Source organism: Hakea prostrata, chromosome 2 (assembly GCF_041222555.1).
Source record: "Hakea prostrata isolate BN-2017 chromosome 2, UWA_Hpros_2, whole genome shotgun sequence".
Lineage (NCBI taxonomy): Eukaryota > Viridiplantae > Streptophyta > Magnoliopsida > Proteales > Proteaceae > Hakea > Hakea prostrata.
This window is the reverse complement of record NC_142601.1, coordinates 12,512,310-12,534,278: the sequence shown is the minus strand read 5'-3', so window position 1 is coordinate 12,534,278 and position 21,969 is coordinate 12,512,310. Positions and strand designations below refer to the sequence as shown.

Here is a 21,969-nt window from a genome sequence, read left to right as displayed (position 1 = left end):
TTTGAACAATCGGCTAACAACAATAGTCATTGGAAACTTATCTCCGTTATTTAAATTGTTTGGAAAATAGCTTGAGTATGATTTATTACGTGTTTTTGGATGTGCATGCTATCCATGTTTGAGACCTTACAATAAGCATATGTTGGATTTCAATCTAGCATTCATGTGTTCTGCATGACTTTTTCCCATTCTAACCCAAGCATAACAGCCTCTACCTCACCCTCAAAATTTGTTTGAACTCCCAAGAACAAACGGTATGATTTTATCACCTTTGCATCCTAAGATTGAAAGAGTCCAATAGCCGTTGCTTTCCCAGGTTTTCTAGGGAGCTACCATCTATGTTCAGTTTGACCCAATCATGGAAAGAGGGAGACCAAAATATTTATGCAGGTAGAGGGTAATGCAGAATTTTTAACATAAGACCCAAGGTCTTAGCTAGAGCAAAAATTATGCTGGTAACTTCCCTACTCAACTTTATAAGTATCTGTGCCAAGGTTATACATTACCTGTCTAGCTATTCATTTGGAGGGGTGGATCACTTCATCATATCTGAATTTGTTGTGGGCCAGCCAGAAATAGTATGATAACAAAAGGCACCCATTCATCCATATTACACCTAAAGTGTGCAATTTAGCTTGTGACTTCCAGACTTTCAATGTCTACAAGAAGTTAGAGCCCACCTTCTGTGAAATCCCCCACAATCCTAACTCGAAAATCCATATTGTATGTCTGAAAACCCGTACTGTGGGTAGAAGGCAACTGTGGGCCATCTAGATAGAGACCATGGAATTAGAGTCTGAACCAGTGGAAGTGGATGGAGATGATGCTGAGTTAGGAGTTCTATCAGAGTTTGGAAGGGGATCTAACTCGGACGTTGATGGATGTGGTAGATGGATCAAGTATTCCTTAATGACACTTGTGGAAGGTCTTGAAAATCAGGTAAGACCCATCTGGAGTGTAGAATAGGAACTAGCTAGAGCCATGGGCTTTTTGGGCTTTGATTTTGCTCCTGGAACAAAAGTTCCAAGGGCTTTTCGATTGGCCTCGTGACCACAACTTGGTTCCGCAATAAAAGTGCAATTTTGAAAATTTGATTTTTGAAGCCTTATTTGATGTGTTTTCGTTCTAAAACATGTCACTTTGATCTGAAGCCGTCAGAGAACATCAAAGCTCATTAGAGAACACTTCGCGTATGTGAAAGATAGTGTGGAGAGCATCCGACAAAGTTTTTGAATGGCAATTTACTTTCTTATAGGTTAGTACTCTTATCTTCTTTCAAATTGTCTTCTATGATTGATTTCTCCTACTGTCTACACCTAGTTGAAGGCTTCTAGTTACTGTACCAACTTAATTCTTCTACTCCATTTACTTTAGAGTGAGTTGCCATTCACTTTGGCTTACTTGTATAAGATTCATTAGGTTTTCATTCTTTTTGCTTTGTTTGATGTCTAAACCATGATAAATCAAGTTCTAGTGTTATTTTAGAATTTTCTAATTATTTTTGGTGTAGTTTACAACCTAATTGGGAAGCCTTCTCACGATCCTAGTCAATTCTGTCGGTACTCGTAGGCTGGTTGTTTCCCTTGGTCGCCTCAAGCGAACAGCCCTACTCTAGTCGCCTGCTATGGTTACCTTAGGCAACCACTCCGACCAACCACTCCCTACAGTGTTGGTCTCAGACCTCTAGGGTTATTTCTAACTTTGAACCAACGTGTTAATAGGACTTTTGGGAAGTGTGAACATACTCTTTGACTTACTTTTCAAAGTTGCAAATCATAAGCAAGGTGAGAACTTTCACTTGCACATAACCATTGTAACTTTCTTAGTTGATATGAAACTTGTATATTATTATTCATACTGCTATTAGGATTTAAGAATGATGTTAATGATTCTGAAATTATAGAAAATATGTCGTTTGTTCTTGATATTGATGTATGGATCAACATGTGACATTATGGACTTAAATTGATTATAAATTGGGAATGTGGTTGAACCTTTTACTACTTTGTGGAAAGTGAATGTATGTTGTGATTGTGGATTAGAGAATACCTATTTGAGCGTTTCTGGCTTAGGACATCTGTCACATACCCCAAGCCAGTACCCTAACCGTTCTACCCGGAGGTGTGATCCACAAGTCCTATGGTCATGTCTAGGAAAACCATATACGCACATTACACAATAACACAATCATGAGCAAGAAATAATCAATGTTCAACTCTATTAAGAATTCAATCAAAGAAATAATCTTGAAATATAATCAAAGTATAATCAGAACATAATCAAAGTGCATAACTAAACGATACCAATTAGAGAAAATAACTATAGAGTATAGCGAAAATAACTCTATAGGTCCAAATGCGGAAGAGTAGATCAAAAGTCTAAAGAAATTCTAGAGTTATTACAAATGAAATAAAAGTCTAAAAGAATAAAGCTAAGGAGTCAAATCCAGTCCACGTCAAATCATACAACTCTTTCAGCTCAAATAAAGTATGATCATATTCGTAGACCCTCGTAACCAAAAACAGACTCTCCCACTCCTAGATAGGGCTAATCCTAGTACACTTAATACTCACAATAGGAATCTTCACCGTTATCTTCGTAACAACCAACACCTTGCATAGATTACTAGTCACTCGCCGTGGCTTTGTCGTCTTGGTTCTAGTAGTCATTGGTACCTGCAACAGAATTTAAAAACATATCCCCCAACGGTTGAGCTTAATAGAACTCAGCAAGTAGTTCAATCACAATAAATAACTACAAGTAGTTCAGAACAAACATGATGCAATGATATGAGACAATGAATGTAAGTATGCTTCTAACTCTATATATGTTGGTCTCTAGTGGTAGACACGCATTAAGATACAACACCATACTCCTCTAGGTAGGTCTCGAATCACTCTCCCTCACGACTCTGATGCACGTCTTTTGGGTTCTCCAGTGGTAGTTCTGTCTTGCATCCTTCTCGGACATTCCATGGCTGGGGTTTAGGTCAACACTATCGCTCACTACCATTGGTCTGAGTATTGGCGCATGTCAAGGTTTTCATGCACTAGACGATGCATTGCCTGTATGATAGCCTCCCTTCCGTGCCTATGCAGTCCGTTCCAAAGATCTCCCTCCCTAGAGTTACTGTCTCCCTCTCGGATAGGTAGACTCTCAACCATATTGGTCATCCACATATAATAAATGGGAAGCTCTCAGGCCCTCTCACGGGTTAGTTACCGATCTTGAGCACCCATGAGCCCAAATTTATTATGTGCAACCCTACCAATGAATGACCCCCACAATATGATTTACGTCCTCTCACGGCTCTGATGCATGTCTTTTGAGAAATCACCATTGCTGCTACGGGTCACTTGGTCTCAATTCCCCCTCCAATAGGCAAATATGACGAGGTTTTCCCTATCCAAACTCATTTAGACCAATCCTAGGGATGTCATCTAGTAGTTATGGAAAGTGCCAAGAGGCACCATAGAAAAGCGTCCCATACCACCTCCACTAGTGTCTAATGACAGAGATGCTAAAAGGGCATTCCCCATTCCACAACCACACTTAGGCAGTCATAACACATCAAAATTCCATAAATATCACAATAGAATCCAACTCACAATCACATCATTCATATTCAATAACAGTATGTAAATCACATCATGAATAACCTACTGTAATTATAGAAGTATGGCAATATAGAAAAAAGTATAACTATAGTAGCTAACACATGCATATACGTCATAACGTATCAAAGCATGTATTTGTGCATATTGTGAGTGAACATACTCACCTTATATCTAACTTTACCAACTCCAAGTAAGAGATCAAGAAGCAAGTCAAAAATCACCAAAATAACCCTAAACAAACATGTAGAGAGTATAAGGAACAAACCCTAATGATTAGAGACAAAACGGAGTTCAATCGGAGAAAAGTTGTTGTCACAGACACCTTTAGTCAATTGGCTTAGTCGATTGGATCGACCAAAGGGATCGACCAAAGTTACTGTGTATGGACAATAACTTCCATCTTTGGTTGGAAAATCTTCGAATCACATCATAACACTCCGAAATTAATAGGAAAATTCTAAATAACATATAGAGAGTATCTATGATGATCTAAACACCAAACAAGGTCATTGGAATAGAAATATAATAAATCACCTAATAGGCTTAATCTGCGGATTCTCACGGAAAGATTAGAATGGATGGAGATTCATTCTAAAGATAAGAAAACAGTAGATCATGCATAGAAAACAACCTAGGAATAGATCTAACATAGAGTAAGAATAAATCATGGTCTCATGCTAGATCAAAACATTGAAATCACATTGTATTGTCTATGGAAAGAATAGAGTGAATGGGAATTCACTCTAAGACTATGAGGATCATAGACTAGGCCATTACAGTAGTGTAAGAACTTCCTCACAATCAAAACACAGAGTAGAAACAGTAAAAATAATAGATCGATGTAGTATAGAATTGAATACTAAACTTGTAGAGGAATAAATCAATGGACGAACTTCTCTTGGATGCTTGAAATCAACCTTGGCTTGAAGAGGAGGCTCTAGGGTTCTTCTCACGTTCTTTAGAAGCTAAGAGGCAAAGTGGCGAGGTTTAGTTCGGGTTACATATACATAGGGCTTTAAAACCGAAAACTCCCCAAAATAGACAATTTTGTCCCTGGCATGCTTTGGTTGGCTGCCTTGGTCGATTGGATCGACCAAAGAAATTGATCAAGGCAGGGCCTTAAGTCAAAAGAACAGCCAAATTCACCACTTGGATCCTCAACCAACTTAGAGAAGGGTCTTACCTGACTTCATAGGATATTCTAAAAGTGTCACATCCACCCAGCCAGTACCCTATCTGGCATACCCGAGTGTGTGATCCATAGTCCCAAAGATCAGTATCTAGGAAATCAACCTCCCACATTTATAATAATATAATCAAGAACAATACTAAATCAATGTTAAATTATATTAATTGAGCGATCAAGATAAGATTTGAGAGAAAATACAATATAATCAGATTGCAGAAAATGATACCAATAGAATAAATCAAATGTAGAGTGTAGCGGAAAATTACTCTACAGTAGCAGCGGAAAAGTAGATCAAAAGTAAAAAAAAAAGATTACAATCGGTTCCCAAAAATGAAAGGGAAAAGAAAAGAAGTGAACAAAATCTAAACTAATGTTTCTTCGAATCTATAAATAACGTATCCATAAGTAAAAGAGATGATGTCCCATTGCTGGCATACAAGCGCTAGAGTCGGACTAATCCTGATAAGCTCCAGTCTCGTACTAGTAGTCTTCACCGTGGTAGTCACCGTAGCCAGTACCTTGGGTACCGTATGAGTCATCCGCTCGGTCTTCATAATATTGGCCATCATACTCATCTGTACCAGCAAGTAAGTCTAACAAAGTTGTTGCAAAAAAGAATGAGTTCAAAAGAACTCAACAAGGCAGTTTATTCCACAATAACATAATAACACATGATAGCAAATCATACAGAATGCAATATGATATGAAATAGACAATGCATATATGATTCTAATTCTAAGTATGATGGTCTCTATTGGTAGACATGCTTTAAGTCATAGCACCATACTCCTTTGGGTAGGTCTCAAGTCACTCTCCCTCAACCATCTCGGTATCTTGGGTTCTCCAGTTGGTAATGGGTCCTACATCCCTCTCGGACATTCCATGGCTGGGGTTTAGGTCACCGCTTTCTCACGCCACCATTTGGTTTGAGTATTGGCGCATGTCAAGGTTCAGCCTAGCCCAATGCAAGTCTTCTACTTAGTTATATCAACTTAGATTCAGATACTTCCATTCCTTGCCTCTCGCGATCCTTTTCGGTATCCTTCTCACTAGAGTCAGTGTATCCTATGGTTACAACCAACTCAGACTACAGACTCATCAATCCTATTGGTCATCCACAAATAGTAAACGGGAAGCTCTCATGTCCTCTCACGGGTTGGATACCGGTCATGAGCGCCCATGAGCTCAAGCCTACTACTGCAACCCTACCAATGAATGGCCCCTCACAATGTGATAAATGTCCTCTTAAGGGTTGGTTATTGGTCTTGAGTGCCCACAAACCCCTATTGTTGCCACGGGTTGCTCGGTCTCAATACCCTTCAGATTGGGTTTGATATAATAGGGACATCCTAGCCCAACACTGCTAGACAAGCCCTAGGTATGTCAACCAATAACCAGGGAAAGAGTCAAAGGGCACCATAGGAAAGCGTCCCATACCACCTCCATTGGTGTCTAAAGACAGAAACGTCAAAAGGACATTCCCCATTCCCCAATTATACTTAAGCAATCACATTCCCAAATCAATCATCACAAGCACAACTGATAACACAATACATAAGTAAATAACTATTCATACATGATTGAAATAATAATTGAATCACATGAACAAGTACTACTGTAGTTTGAAGAAACTACAGCAGCAATATAATTATAAGAAAACTAATACAACAGTAGTATGATCATGTAATCCAAATCAGTTAGAAGTAGACATGTATATTAGGTTATTAGGGAGCAACCATCCTTACCTTAAACAATCTTCGAAGAATTCCGGAGAATAAAGAGGAGAGGTCTAAGGCTAGCAAACAAACCCTAAACAAGCATAGATCAATCATTAGGAACAAGCCCTAGAAGATAAGAAGTCAAACGGATCAAATCAAACGAAGAAAATAGTTACTGTTAGCTTGGGTAGGTTGCTGGGTCTATTGGACAATCAACCCAATGAACAGTACGGAGCAGAAAACCCTAAATTGGTCCTAAGTTCTTCGTTTGAAGTCCGCTTACTCCGAAATTTGAAGGGGGAGTTCCCCAAAAAACATACTAAGACTATCTAGGAAGGTTTAAGCATCAAACAAGATTAAAAGAATAGAGTTCTAATTGAACCATAAAATTAGGGTTTTATTGCAGATAGTCCTTGTATCCCACAGAGAGGCTAGAGAGAATGAGGATTCACTCTAGGGAAAATAAAGAATAGTATTTCAAAATCAAGAAAAGAAATTGGTAAGGGTCTAACAATAAGAGAAAACAAGGTTTTCAATTGGATACCCTTTTTTGAAGGTTACCCTAAAATTTCCTTCAAAATAAACCCAGGGTAGATTCACAAAGAGCAAAGGGAAAAGAGATTCACCCACAAACTATGGGGATAGAAGGAAAGGTTATAACAATGGTGTGAGACCTTTCCACAAACATAAAGATAGGTAGAAGATTAAGGAGAGGGTAACTCATGATCTCATTCCAGATCAAATACATGGAACATCACCACATGGCTTCAAAAAACATAGACTCACTCTAAGACTAACAGGATCAGAGACTAGGCCATTACAGTAGTGTAATACCTTTCTCATAATCAAAAAAACAGAAGAAATAAAAGAGAGAGTAGATTAGAGAAGAGATAGATCGATTACTAACCTTTGTAGAAGAAGATTTGATGTAGAAACTCAAACAGATGCTTGGGGATCTTCCTTGGCTTCGAAGAAGAGGTTCTAAAGTTCTTCCCACATTCTCTAGAGGCTTTAGAATTAAAAGTGAGTGAAAAACAAAGAGTTCCCCTTTAAACAGAACAATAAAAATCCTAAAAATCAAAATTTACACAATTGTCCTTGACCTTGTCACTGTGGGTCGATTGGCCCAGTAGACCCATCAATAGACCCAAACTGATAGCAAGCCCAAGTCAGGGAATTCAAGGTCCAAACCTCATCATTTTTGAATGGGCTTCTCACAACTCATCAAACAACTCACCTAGCATGGAGGGATGCCTTCAACCCATGTCCAACTAGGCTTTAGGTCCATCAACCAAGCTCTTCTTCATCAATGTGCAGTTTCTTTTCCAACTCTGACAAGGTTTCCAAGTATGGAACACCATCATCAATTTCCATGGGTTCAGGGTCAAACACCATGTCTTCCATTGAGATGGCCCATAGTTGCCTTCTTCCTTCACTTCGGGTCTTTAGACCTACAAACAATCGGGCTTCCGAGTTAGGTTAGGGCTGGGTTTCACAGAGAGTGTCAACACTGTACTCAAAGTCCATCTTCCAAGTCCATCCTCATTTAGGCTACATCTTCTCTCAAAATCAAACAAGGTTTCCATAAAGGGATTTCACTATCGATCTCCATTGGTTTTAGGTCAGAGCCAATGGGTTCAATAGAGAGGGTCCACAGCTGTTTTCTACCTTGACTTCGGGTCTTCGGACCTACAACATAGATTTTTGGATTAGGGTTGGTGCGCAATTTCACAACATCAGCGCAGGTGGTATGGGACACTATCTTCTAATGCCTCCAACACTTGTCATGATTACTAGTTGCCATGACTAGGAAAATTAGAGGAGTTTGGTTAGGTACCCCGTCATATCATCACCCTATCGGTGGGGTATCGAAGCCGAGTGGCCCGTGGCAACTGTATTTGGTTGGTGGGAGCCCAATACTACGAGAAGCTTGAGGGGACACAACATTTTCTTAGGGGCCATTCATTGGTATGGTTGCATATAATAGGCTTGGGCTTGTGGGTGCCTAAGAAGGCGAGAAGCATGAAGGGACACAAGAGCTTCCTACCAATTATATGTGGATTACCAATAGGGTTAAGTGAAGGCGTAGTTTGAAAGGAAACGTTGACTGTAGATAGGGAAGGATACTAAACCAAGAAGGCAAGAAGCACGAGGGGAGGTATCTAGACCTAGAATGATGTAACTAGGTAGATGACTTGCATTAGGCAAGGCTTATCCCTAACACGTGCTAGTTTTCATGCCAATGATGTGGTGAGAGAGTGGTGACATAAACCCCAACCATGGTGATAGTCCGAGAATGATGCCTTTACCCCTTACCTTGGATCTCAAGACTGATAACCAACCCGTGAGAGATCAGAGTGACGAGACCTATCCAAAGGAGGCAGGTGTTCTATCTTAATGTGTGTCTACCATATAGAGACTAGCATTCGTTAGGGTATAGTTGCATTGTTGCATTCCACTTTATGTCATGCTGCATTATGTGATGTATTGATTTAGACTATGATATTGGTTATTTGTTTGTGAACTATTCATTGAGTTCTTACCCTTCAGGAAATTTTTTGTTTAGATGATTATGCAGGTGAAGAAGAGATACCCGAGCTTCGGTTCGAAGATATTTCCCGTTTATTATACAACTGAGGAAGTAGTGGGAACTGACAGTGGCTCATGGTACAATCCTAGTACCAGTATTAAGCACTATTATGGCTCCGATCAACAATGATATGAGACGCCTCATTCGCCAATGGGACTTCGAGTTGGATATTGATCCTAAGTTGTGGGTGTACAAACAATTGAAGAAGAAGGCGAAACATTAGAAGACTTAGGAGTTTTGATTATACTTTTCCCTTTCCAGTTAATTACTTTAGTTTTGTCATCACTTCCGCACTCTGATATGGTTTTGAGATCCTTTTAAGATCCTTGTTACTTGATATATTTCTTGTTTAATACTTATGACATTGATTTATTCTTGCTCATGATTGGACTATTGTGTGGAATGATTGGTGATTGTCTGAGACCTGATCTGTTGGGTTGTGGATCACTCCCTCGAGTATTCGGGTGGATGGATAACAGCGAGATGGATGTGACACCTTCCAAATAAAAACAAACCTCATGGCCAAGTCCTCCCCATAGTAACGAGAGAAAGGGTACAACAAGAAGCAATGGAAAAGACTCTCGAAGTTGTGGAAACACAAGTCATAATAGGATGCCAAAGATACCCCCTTATGCTAAACTGCCTGATCCACGACCAACATTTCATGCATGACATGCCACCAAAAGAACTATTGGCGACGTTAAAGAGGAGTTTGATTTCTAGATGAGAAAGGCCCATCTGGATATAGGAATATGCTGCCTATAAAGGTCCCACTCAGATTTAATGGAGAAATCACCAGATACATTACTGACCCAACTGCAAACATCTATCTGAGCTGATTCTGAAAGGGGGACCAAATTAACCAACTCAATAATACTTTTAAAACCTCCAGAGGACCTGTTTGGCAGCAACCATTTTTGTTGAAAAATTCAGTCCGCCACTTTTGGTTTAAGATTGCTGCAAAAATCTGGATCAAGACCAAGGAAGCCTGCAATAGAAAAATGCCCTAACCATTGGTCATTCCAAAAGCTGATTTTCTTCCCATTCTCAATAGTCCAATGCTCCTTTTCTCTAACAAATTTCCAAACTTTCTTGAAGCCCTACATTATAGAGGAGTTTTGCATCGAGGTCTTCAACATACCCACCAGATCAACCAATCTACCTCTTAAGAATCTAGTAATTTGATTCTTTATGCTTTATTGTCCATGCCAAATGACACAAAAAAGCGAAGTTGACATCATGTAACCTTTTAATCCCAAGCCCTCATCTTTTTGGTATGCATGCTATCCCCTACTTCACTATGACTGTCTTAACTGCTTCAATGTTACCAATCCATATGAGATTTCTCATTCACTCTTCAACCTATTTGATAATCAAACTTGGCCACTAGTAGATCACAAAGGAATGAAAGGGTAGGCTATAAATCATTGATCTAACCAGCCCAACCCTTCCTGCATGGGAAAGTTGTCACATCCACCTTGCCGGTATCTATCAACCCGAATACCGGAGGGAGTGATCTATATCCAATGATCAGGTTTGACACACCATTCCACACAATAGTACAATCATGAGCGAGAATGAATCAAAGTCAACCATTCATTAAAGAAAGATATTATAAAATAACGGATCTCAGAAGGATGCCATCGCACTTCTCAAAAAATATAAGGGTGAAAGTGTAACTCAATGCTATGAGGGACACTATCGACTATAAAGGTATTGTCAACTCTCCACTAGAACCCAGCTCCATAGGAGCAGTCCTGGCACGGGCACAAAGGTCCATGCGAGTCCACCTTCTTGCAAGTCGCTCCCTCAAATATTATGCAGACGACGGACTTCCATTTGGATGGAGTCCTAATAACCTACAATAAGTTCTAACAGAACATACATACAAAAGGAATAAGTTCAACAGAACTCAGTGAGGTCAACTCAACAACATATCAATCATTTATTCACCAATTTCTCACATCACACATATAAACATGCATGATTTGAAGTTTATGTTGTACCATTTTTCGCTTTTAATACAAATGACCTTTTAGTGGAAAAAAAATATAAACAAATATTCTTTGTATTTGCTGACTCATGAATTTGTTTATTTCCAAGCTTTGTATTACAAATGTTAATTTCCTATATGAGAAAAATATTGATGAATGTTGGATTTCATACTTGAAGATGATGTGTGTCTTTTCAATTCAATAGATTACATGACAAATGATTTGCAACCATATAGGTTATATTAATTGATAAACAAGCAGCTATTAAAGGTTAAAAAGGATGGATAAAAGCACATATCATGGTGTTTGGTAGGAAATCCGAGCATAAAGAAGCCTATTATGGTCTTCCAAAAATGTCGTCGTCAGAATGATACATTTGAGCTCCTATAATGATGTTTACAAAAGACCGAGAAATGAGAACAGCGGGGTTTCGCCACAAATTGTACATTTTTTGACATTTATGCGGCATTTAGGAAAATGCCGGGATAGGCATATAGTGGTATTTAAAGGACCGCCATTAACCCTATTCTTGTAGTGTGACAATGATGACACCAATAATCATAACCTTATTCGAACTAAATGGGGTTAGAGAATTGAAAGTGGAGCATAAATTAAATAAATAAATGAGTAGGAGAGCGACAATGACAACAAGGGATACAATAGAAGTAATAGAAGCATCTTAGGAATATCCACCCTACAAATAATTGGCAATACGGTTGTCAAATTAAGAAGCATCTTGTTTGAACAGCTCCCCTACAAAGGGATGGCAACTATTGTTTGTCATCAAAACAACTTCTTCTTTTTTTTCTTTTTCTTTTTTTCTTTTTCTTTTTATTATTTTTTTTATTTTTTATAATACTGAATAAAAACTTATATTAGTTAGAGAAGCAATTACATATTTTGTTAAAGTCTACAACAGCATTAGTATGCTGGTAGTCTATGGAGGACATTAATGCTAAATGATTAAACCAAAGTTGGAGTGTTGGATGGTCAAGATCCTTTAGATTCAAGTCTTTAATATTACATGTTATTTCTACCAAAATGGGGACAAAGTTTATTGGTCATTTGTGGTGGTTTCCTGTTGAAATTAGAGATAGCACGTTCTTGTCATTGCACCAAACTTCATCTAGTGTGATGTTCCTTTGTTGTGCTTGATCTAAACCATCTTTCATCCCAACAAGTAAAGCCTCCATTTGCTTTCCATTCTGTATTCCTCCAGTCTTCACATAGTTTAGCCTTCCTTTCCAAAAAAGGCCAACACTTCAGCCGACGCTATGTAGTACTGAATTGTGTACCCCTGCACATATCAAAAAAGATAATTTAGTGGGTTGAGTAATCAATTTACAAAAACAAGTATCTGGTTTGTTACTTGTAGTAGGAGGTTCATTTTCTGTTGATTCAAAGGATTGTGAATCTGAAAGCTTTAAATCATTTATCCAGTTTAAGGTATTATGTAATACTTTACTGGAATCATCCAAACAACTTCTGCTGTCCTGTTATTTATACTTGCATGTTTGTGTCCTAAAATAAGTATATCTTTTCTTACTATTCCTCCCATAATGCCTACATCTATCTCTTCTAAAAATACTGTCAAAATCAATTTAATCACCTCTTTCTTATTGGTGCATACATAACAAGCTAGAAATTGAAAACTTGTGCTGAAAGTCTGTGCTTTAAGGTTTTGAGCCTCGGCACTACCACCCCTCACGCTACCATATATGGAAACACAGATGTAGCGCACTGGAATGCAAAAGATATACAAAGGCGAAAACAACAAAGAAAGGGAATCACCGAATATTAAACGATTACAAGAACATAAAGGGTGAAAGGGAATCAAAGACGCATTCAATGAGAACTGGTGTCGAAAGATCCTCTATCCTGACAGTTAAGAGAAGCACAATCTTCTACCTGTCACAGTGGAAGATCCAGACTCGTCTTCCATGTGATGCTTATCAAAAAGCTTTATATCTTCTTACCTAACTGGACCACCTTTTGTCCACTGTTCATCCTCGGCGACAAGAAACCCTTTGGTGTTTCTTATGGGTAGTGGATCATTCTCTAACATCGGACAGTTGCTCACCTTCACATTCTCTATACGGGGGCAATGCAAGATGTGACTGCTGCACAGATCAGCTAATGCTGGTAGGTCTGTTAGATGTAAGGTTGTCAATCTTGGGAAGGGTGAGATCACGAGTCTACCACTGAAATTTCCATCACTGCTCCTTTCCAACTCCAACTCCTGACCAAGTACTTGCTCTTCCCCTCGTTCAATTAATGTTTTTAACCTTTCACAATTGCTAACTTCAATATCAGTCAAGTTATTGAACAAGCGTGGCATTTCCTTAGTGAAGATCACGTTCAAGCTATTGCATTGGTCTATCACTATAGCGCCTAATTGACCGAAGCAACTGTGTGGCGCAAGACAATCACTTATCATCCCATTCAGTTTCGGCAAATTCATTAGGTAAAGCTCGTGACGGTAATAGGAGTCATGGTTTACCTCCACACGATCCATCACAACCTCCAAGTCTTCACAGTTCGTTAAAATAGTGAACTGTGTACTGATCCGCGCACATGTCACACCTGGGCAATCGTTGATTACTAACTGAAATATAGACTGGGATTCATCGACATTGAGAGCTTGTAGAGCTTCTTGTTTGATGACTCTGCAGTGATCCAGCTGCAAAGCAACAATCTTCTCGGCCAAAGGCTCGAACCAATCAGAAATAATGATATCTCTGAAACAAATGGAAAGAGATGTTAAATTTGTCAACTGAAGCACCTCCCGAGCATCAATGATACTGATGGAGCCGTCACTAACATACTCATTTCCTCTCTCCTCCTCTTCCTCATCTTCAGAACTCAAGCTCCATTTTATGTTACATGCATAAACTCTCAACTCCTCCAACTTGTGCATACGAGAAATCACACCCGCTGGAATAGAAACTGAAGAGAACTTCACGTCCAAGTATGTTAAATTAGTTGCAACTTCCTCGCATTCAGGTTCTCCGAGGATCTGCTGATTCAATTGGGGACACCAACCCAAATCTAAAACTTGGAGCTGATGGAGCTTTCCCAATGCAGGTATCCTTTTCAACTGCTTACACTCGTATGACCTAAGCACACGAAGATTCACCAAACATGACAAGGAATCTGGGAGATACTTCAATTTATGTGTGCAGGAAATATCGAGTACTCTAAGATGATTCATGTGTTGGAAGAAATTCGTGGAGGGAATCTCTGTGAGTATTCTACTGTGCCTCAGTAACAAAGTGGTTAGTTTTTGGCATGTCTCTTCCAACGTTGGCAACTTCTTTATTTTGGTAGCTATCAGAGAAATCTTTGTTGCATCTACCCATTCATCGGCCTGAGGTGCCTCTTTAACTGATTCACCAGACCTCATCAAGAACCTGGGACTACTACCGCAGTTCTCTGAACAAATCCACATTGCTAGGTCTCGTAGCGTATCATGCATCCTCACACTATCTTTAAACATCTCTCCATTTTCCAACATGCTAGCAATTCTCAAGCTATCAATCAAATCCTCAACTTTATCTCTTGCAGCTTTCAAACTTCCTAATCCATCTAGAAATCCCTCTCCAACACAATAATTTAACATCTCGTCATAAGTCCCAATGTCATAGTCTTCGGGGAAACACGCACAATAGAGAAATACACTCCTAAGCATATCGTTCTCCAAACTGTCAAAACTAAATTTCAGAGGAGCAAATACTTCATCTACCATACCTCCAAGATCTTTTGCTGATTGTTTCATTTCCCTTAGGGCATTCTCCCATGCCCCCACTCCTCGCTTATTTGCCATTGCCCGAGCAACCGTGACAATTGCAAGCGGAAGACCCTTACACCTTCGAACAATTCTAGCTGCAAGATGCTTTATATCATTTGCAGCAACATGTTCGCCAGCTACTTTAACAAAGAGATCCCATGATTCGTCTTTAGGTAATGGCTCCACTTTTATAGTTTTATTGGCACCCATATCAGTGCAGGTGTCTTGATTTCGACTGATTACAAGAATCTTGCATCCTGTGTTGCTTCGTTGGTAAGGGATTCCAACATTCTCAAGCTTTAATTTTTGCCACAAATCATCCAAAATCAGAAGAAATTTTTTCTTCCGTAATGCTTCAGCCAATTCGTCAGCCCCGCTACTACTGGGTAATCTGAGGCGTCGACCAATAAATTCTTGAATACTTCGTAAGTTGGGAGTTGCAGAAACTGTGACCATTATCACAAGATCGAAAGGTATTCTTATACCTCTAGATAACTCTTTTACAAAGTGATTGTTTACTTCTTTGGCCAGAGTGGTTTTACCCACTCCTCCCATACCACATACTCCAATAATGCCATGACGTGGATCAGGATCACTTATGGCATCAAGCATCAGCCGCAGCATGTGTTGGGTTGATGTGAAGATCTCAATAATTGGTTCAGTCGGGATCTCCATCACAGCCGAAGTCGGGATCTCATAGAGCAGGTTGGAGACATCTTTGACTATCTTTCTGATCATCTTCTCTTCATCGCTGCAATAAGAACCCAATCGAAAATATTAGATAAAATTAGCCAAAGTTACATACCTGATAATATGGTAATACAAACTAAATCAAAGATTTCAAGGATTGGGATTTGTGAACCATATAGCATGAAGCCTGGAGTCAAAGGAAGGAAGGAAAGAAGCAAAAGAAGAAAGTGAGAGAGAGGAAGAAAGAAAGAAAAAACACCAAAAGCATTTCTGCTGCTAAAGATAATCAAGGATTTACTCCCACAAGTCAAAGAGTTCTAACCCTATTGGACTCTCCTCACTGGACGCTAAGAATCCAAATCCTAACACACTCAAGCCTTAACATGTAATAAAAAGCTGTGTTCAAGGAGACCCCACATTCAAGCCATGACATGTGATAACAAGCTGTGTTCAAGGATTCTCTCCCATGCGATAACCACTCAAGACTGGAATGGCTTGGACTTAAATACTTGTAAACCTTATCAGACCATGTAACTTAGTAACTCAGGTCTACAAGAATATTGAAATACATATGCGTCCTTCTATAAGAAAGGGTGTAACAAACAACTTTGATTCATAGTGATATTCCCTGACGACAGCGAACGTAGGTTGCAGTTTAACTAAACCAATCTAAACCTCTCTCTCTCTCTCTCTCTCTCTCTCTCTCTCTCTCTCTCTCTCTCTCTCTCTCTCTCTCTCTCTCTCTCTCTCATGTTTTCAATATGGCATCAGAAGCCCAGGGGAAGTTTCCTTCCTCCCCTCTCTCACCAGTCATCCCACAATCAAACTCACTGATGTTAACTATCTGCTATAGTGATTCATAGTGGTATGGCCTATGGCTAATGTGGCCGCTGCTGCTCCTAATTCTAACCCTAACTTGCGTCCCCATGGTCTCATTATGAAAGCTAGCGCAGACACAATAATCATGGACAACCCTTTTGTACGTGGTTGATCCAATTTTCTCAACAAAACTATACTGGTGAAACAATTGAAAGATCTAAAAAAAGGAAGAAGAAGAAACATGATTTTATTGTGCTTGGGAGCAGCACTGCTCCCAGGAGCGCATGGTCCAGACTCAATTTGAGGTCCAAAGAAAATCTGGATAGTTAGAATGAATACTTTACTCAACGGTCTAGATTTGTTCTAAACTCGAAAATACATCTGAACCTTTGACTGCTAGGAGTAGCACTGCTCCCAAGCAAAATCAGATTTTAATGTGGTTCGGATGTATGAGTTCAACCTATGTCCACAGAACTGGATGATTTTCAGTATATAGAATGATGAAGTACAGTCATTCTGGTAGATTTTGAGTCCAGTTGTTACTAGGACTTGAGGAAAACGAGATTGCCAAGAGTCATCTTTTCATGAGTTACTAGGACTCATTCATTTTGAGTTATAGCTCATGCATGCAGGGTTGCATTATTGAAGAGTCTGATTTTGAGTTGGCTTTGTTTAGTGTGATAGCAAAGAGTTCTTGTTGTTCTAGACAGCCGTAGGCACTCTTAGTGACATCAAGGGATCCATGGTCCATACTAGGTTGGACTTGTATGAGACTGCATGAGATGTATTTAGGACTTTGGAGGTTGCGGCTACAAATTCACTTGTATATTCTCTAATGTGCCCCCAGGTTATGAAGGAGACTCCATTGCCCTAGAAGTTATGAAAAGAGACTGATGAAACGCTAAGTAGAGAATGATTTAGTTAACATATCTATCGACTAATCCTTCCTAGAAATGTATCAAACGTCAAGATTGCGTTTGGCAACTTTGTCCCTGACAAAGTGAAAATTTAATTCAAAATGCTTGCTGCATGCATGGAGCAAGGGATTTGCTGTTTAGTAGGTGATATATTATCACACCACTGTTGTATTTCACAAGTTATGATCCCTTTATTGGGATAACATTATACTTTACAAACTGAACCATAACTAAATGTAAGTGACTATTAGTTATGGGTTAATGTGAAATATTGTTACTTCTCACAAATGATCATAAATCCAATTTCACTTAAAGTGCTCAATTGAATTGGCAGTTGATGTATTTGATGGGAAAACGTATGTGAGCCATTGTTATATAAAGGGTCCCTGAACCTAACAAATACATTAAGTCAGATACCATTATTCTGAGTTTGCTAGGGTTCAGAAGAATCCTTTAAATCGTTTTATTATATTTACAAAGTCTTTAGTAGGATCAATGGCAGGAGGTATATAAAAGACATTCGTTTCCGCATTTGTTTTATCGTATGAATTTAGATTTTCATGCTTATTGTTTGTTTAACATCTAACATTTTGTATCAGAGCATTTTTCTAATATCTACCTTGATCCAAGGATGTCACGGTTTTTGACATATTTCATGATGGTTTTTCAAATCACAAAAGGAGGGGTTATTGAGTAAATTCCAATGAATTTATATGTAATTTTATATCATGTTTTTCTCCTTTAATTATTCTTACCCAATAGGGATTGATTGATATTAAGTTATTGGAGTTGTCTCTCTGTTTAATAATGAATTTCTTTAAAATCCCTTCTTATGATGTAATTTTTGTATCATTAAAAGTTTCCAAATTTGGAAATTATTGAAGGGAAATTAAAAAAAAAAAAAAAAAAAAAAAAGGTAAGAAAAGGTATTACGTTTGAATACATTCATTATTTAATTTGTTATTTATTGAAATATTGGTTAAGTGCAATTATATATATTTGACAAAAAATAATTAATAATAATAAATTATATTCACTCTCTTTTATTCCTAAATTAAGGAGAGAAATGAAAAATGAATGAAGATACTTATGTTCATTTATTTGTTTTATTTGTTAATAAAACTCTCTAGAATATGTTTAATATTATTAATGAGTTGTCACTTAATGAATATTTCTTGAGCATGATTACATGATTTATTTGTTGTACTTGTTTTAGGACAAATCAGAGTATTTATCACATACCGTGATAATAATTTCTTGAGAGAAATAATGAAAATATTGTTGTCATTGCGGTAATATTTAATTTAATTTATTTTTAATTTGAATCTAATATTTCTAATATTTGCATATTGAAATTAATATTTATCAATTCATACATGATAGAATTATGATATTTATTATTTATGCGTAATTATCTAACCGTATGCAATTTCAGTAAATGATTCTATTGATGCATGCAATTTTTATATATGTAGTCATGCATAAAATCAAATGTCATGTGATCAATATAATTTGACTAATTAAAGATTAGCCACAACATCTTTAATTATTTAAATTATATATTAAGAGTTTCTAAATCGCATAAGGTATATGACATTCATTGTAATTAATATATTAATATAATAGAATTTATCCCACAGGAAGTTCTGTTATATTATTTGATTAATTAGGATGATACAACAAATTATATTTCTTAATCTACCCACAGGAATTGAAAAAAATGAACATGATTTATTGGTTTCATCATTAAATTAATATGGATCTATTTTAGAAAATCTGGCCTACAGGTGGTTTTCTGTATATTGTTTGATTCATATTCTTCCTTAATTTACATTGGTAAATTATGATTAATATTTATTTACCTCGAGTCATTGACGTAAGTGTGTATATTTTATTTATGCAATTCCATTACCTATGAATATGTCTGATATTAAGTGTGATGTTCCTGAACTAAAGGGTGACAACTATAGGGTTTGGAAGGAGTTGATTCTCCTTCAATTGGGGTGGATGGACATTGACTATCCCATCTGGAAAGAAGAACCACCTACAGTTACTAATACTAGCACTAAGGAAGAAAATGATCTTTATGATCGCTGGGAGCGGTCCAACCGCCTTAGCGTTATGTACATAAAAACCAAACTTTCTCCTAGTATTCGTGGTTCTGTTGAGAGGCATACTAAGGCTAAAGAATTGTTGAAAGCTATTGATGAACAATTTGAGTCTTCTGAAAAAACACATGCCATGACCCTAATTATGCAACTGACATCCCTACGGCTCACTAGTGTAAGAGGTGTGCGTGAACACATCATGAGGATGAGGGACATTGTCGCTCAGCTAAAAAATTTAGAGGTTGATATATCTGAGTCCTTCCTTGTATACTTTATTCTAAACACTCTTCCACCACAGTATGGACCTTTTAAAACCTCTTATAACACACATAAGGAGAAATGGTCAATTAATGAACTCATGACCATGTGTGTTCAAGAGGAAGGCCGACTGACTATGGAGTTAGGGGAAAGTGTTCATTTGGCCATAAAAGAAAAGTTCAAAGGGCAAGGCAAGCAAAAGGGAAAGGGTAAAATGCCACCCCAATCTGACATTAAGAAGGAATCCAAATGCTTCTTCTGTAAAAAGAAGGGACATATGAAGAAGGATTGCGCTAAGTTTAAGGCTTGGCTTGAAAAGAAAGGTATTTATATCTCTTGTGTTTGTTATGAATCTAATATGATAGATGTAAGTCATAACATATGGTGGATTGACTCTAGGTCTACAATCCATATTTCGAATTCCTTGCAGGGTTTTCTCAACCACAAGAAGCCAGTAGGAAGTGAACGATGCATCTATTCAGGAAATAAGATGCAATAGCATGTGGAAGCTATTGGAACTTGCAAATTAGTTCTTAGTAGTGGTTTTGTCTTAGTTTTAGAAAAGACCTTTTATGTTCCAAGTTTTTCGAGAAACTTGATTTCTATTTCAGCACTTTTACCTTTGGAATATTCCTTTAACTTTTCAGATTCATTTTTTAGTTTATCATATAAATCTGAAATTGTTGGGAATGGTACCTTGTCTGATGGTCTTTTTCGCATTAATTTGCAAGATAATACCAAATGCGATGCGATGCATGTTCATGTTAATGCTGGTATAAAGCGATGTGTTATAAACGAGGAATCTTCTATGTTGTGGCACCGTAGATTAGGACATATTTCCCTAGAGAGAATTAAAAGGCTAGTAAAAGATGGAGTATTAAGTACTTTAGATTTTACTGATTATGATACTTGTGTGGATTGCATAAAGGGAAAGCAAACCAAAAAGTCAAAGAAGGGTGCTAAGAGGAGTACAAAACTATTAGAAATCATACATACAGACATTTGCTGTCCAGATATGGATAGTCAGAATTACTTCATCTCCTTTATAGATGATTACTCATGATACATGTATCTCTACATGCTTCATAATAAGTATGAGGCGTTAGATGCCTTTAAAGTATTTAAATCTGAAGTGGAGAAACAATGTGAAAAGCACATCAAAATCGTGAGATCAGATAGAGGTGGAGAATATTATGGTAGATACACTAAAAATGGACAAGCACTTGGTCCATTTGCAAAGTTTCTTGAAGAGCATGGCATAGTTGCCCAATATACCATGCCTGGTTCTCCAGACCAGAATGGTGTAGCAGAGAGAAGAAACCGAACATTAATGGACATGGTGCGAAGTATGCTTAGTAGCTCCAAGCTTCCTAAGTCTTTGTGGATTGAGGCACTTAAGACGGCCGTGTATATATTGAACCGAGTTCCAACTAAGGCTATCCCGCAGACACCGTTTGAGTTGTTCAAGGGTTGGAAACCGAGTTTGCGACATATACGTGTTTGGGGATGCCCGTCTGAGGTAAGAATCTACAACCCACATGAGAAGAAGCTGGACCCAAGGACCATTAGTGGGTATTTCGTAGGATATGCAGAAAGGTCTAAGGGATATAGATTTTATTGTCCATCTCAAACAACTAGGATTGTGGAATCAAGAAATGCAAAATTTCTTGAGAATGACTTGATTAGTGGGAGCGATCAATCCAGAGACTTAGTTTCTGAGATAGATCATTCAGATATTCACCCTTCAACCTCAAGTTTAAGATTGGTTGTTGTTCACACCACCCCTTCGGAACAATCGAATGTTGAGCAACCGGTCATTGAAGATCCGAAACTTGCTGATGTTGATCTAGTAGATCCAATTGTTCAACAATTACCAGAACTTGTTGAACAATCAGTTGAACAACATCCTCCTCAGGAGGGTGTTAATGCAACATTAAGAAGATCTACGAGAATAAAGAAATTAGCAATTCCTAGTGATTACGTAGTGTATTTACAAGAATCTGACTATAATATCGGAGCTGAGAATGATCCTGAAACGTTTTTACAAGCCATGAATTGCAAAGAATCTAATCTATGGTACAACGCCATGAAGGAAGAGATGAATTCTTTGGCATCTAATGGAGTCTGGGATTTTGTAGAGTTGCCCAACGGGATGAAGGGCTATTAGTTGTAAATGGGTCTTCAAGACTAAAAGTGACTCATTGGGCAACATTGAGAGATATAAAACCAGACTCGTAGCCAAAGGATTTACTCAAAAGGAGGGAATTGATTATACAGACACA

General features: G+C 38.0%; 1 protein-coding gene across 1 annotated transcript in view; it reads right to left on the bottom strand.

Moving 5' to 3' along the window:
- Positions 1-12,058: 12,058 nt before the first annotated feature.
- The window catches only part of LOC149023798 (disease resistance protein RPS2-like), a 35,382-nt gene continuing 25,471 nt past the window's right edge, over positions 12,059-21,969 (bottom strand). Inside the window, exon 2 of the mRNA XM_089144286.1 lies at positions 12,059-15,646. Within this exon, the coding sequence (XP_089000412.1) occupies positions 13,081-15,646 (2,566 nt within the window). The 3' untranslated portion in view covers positions 12,059-13,080. The remainder of the gene's footprint in view (positions 15,647-21,969) is intronic.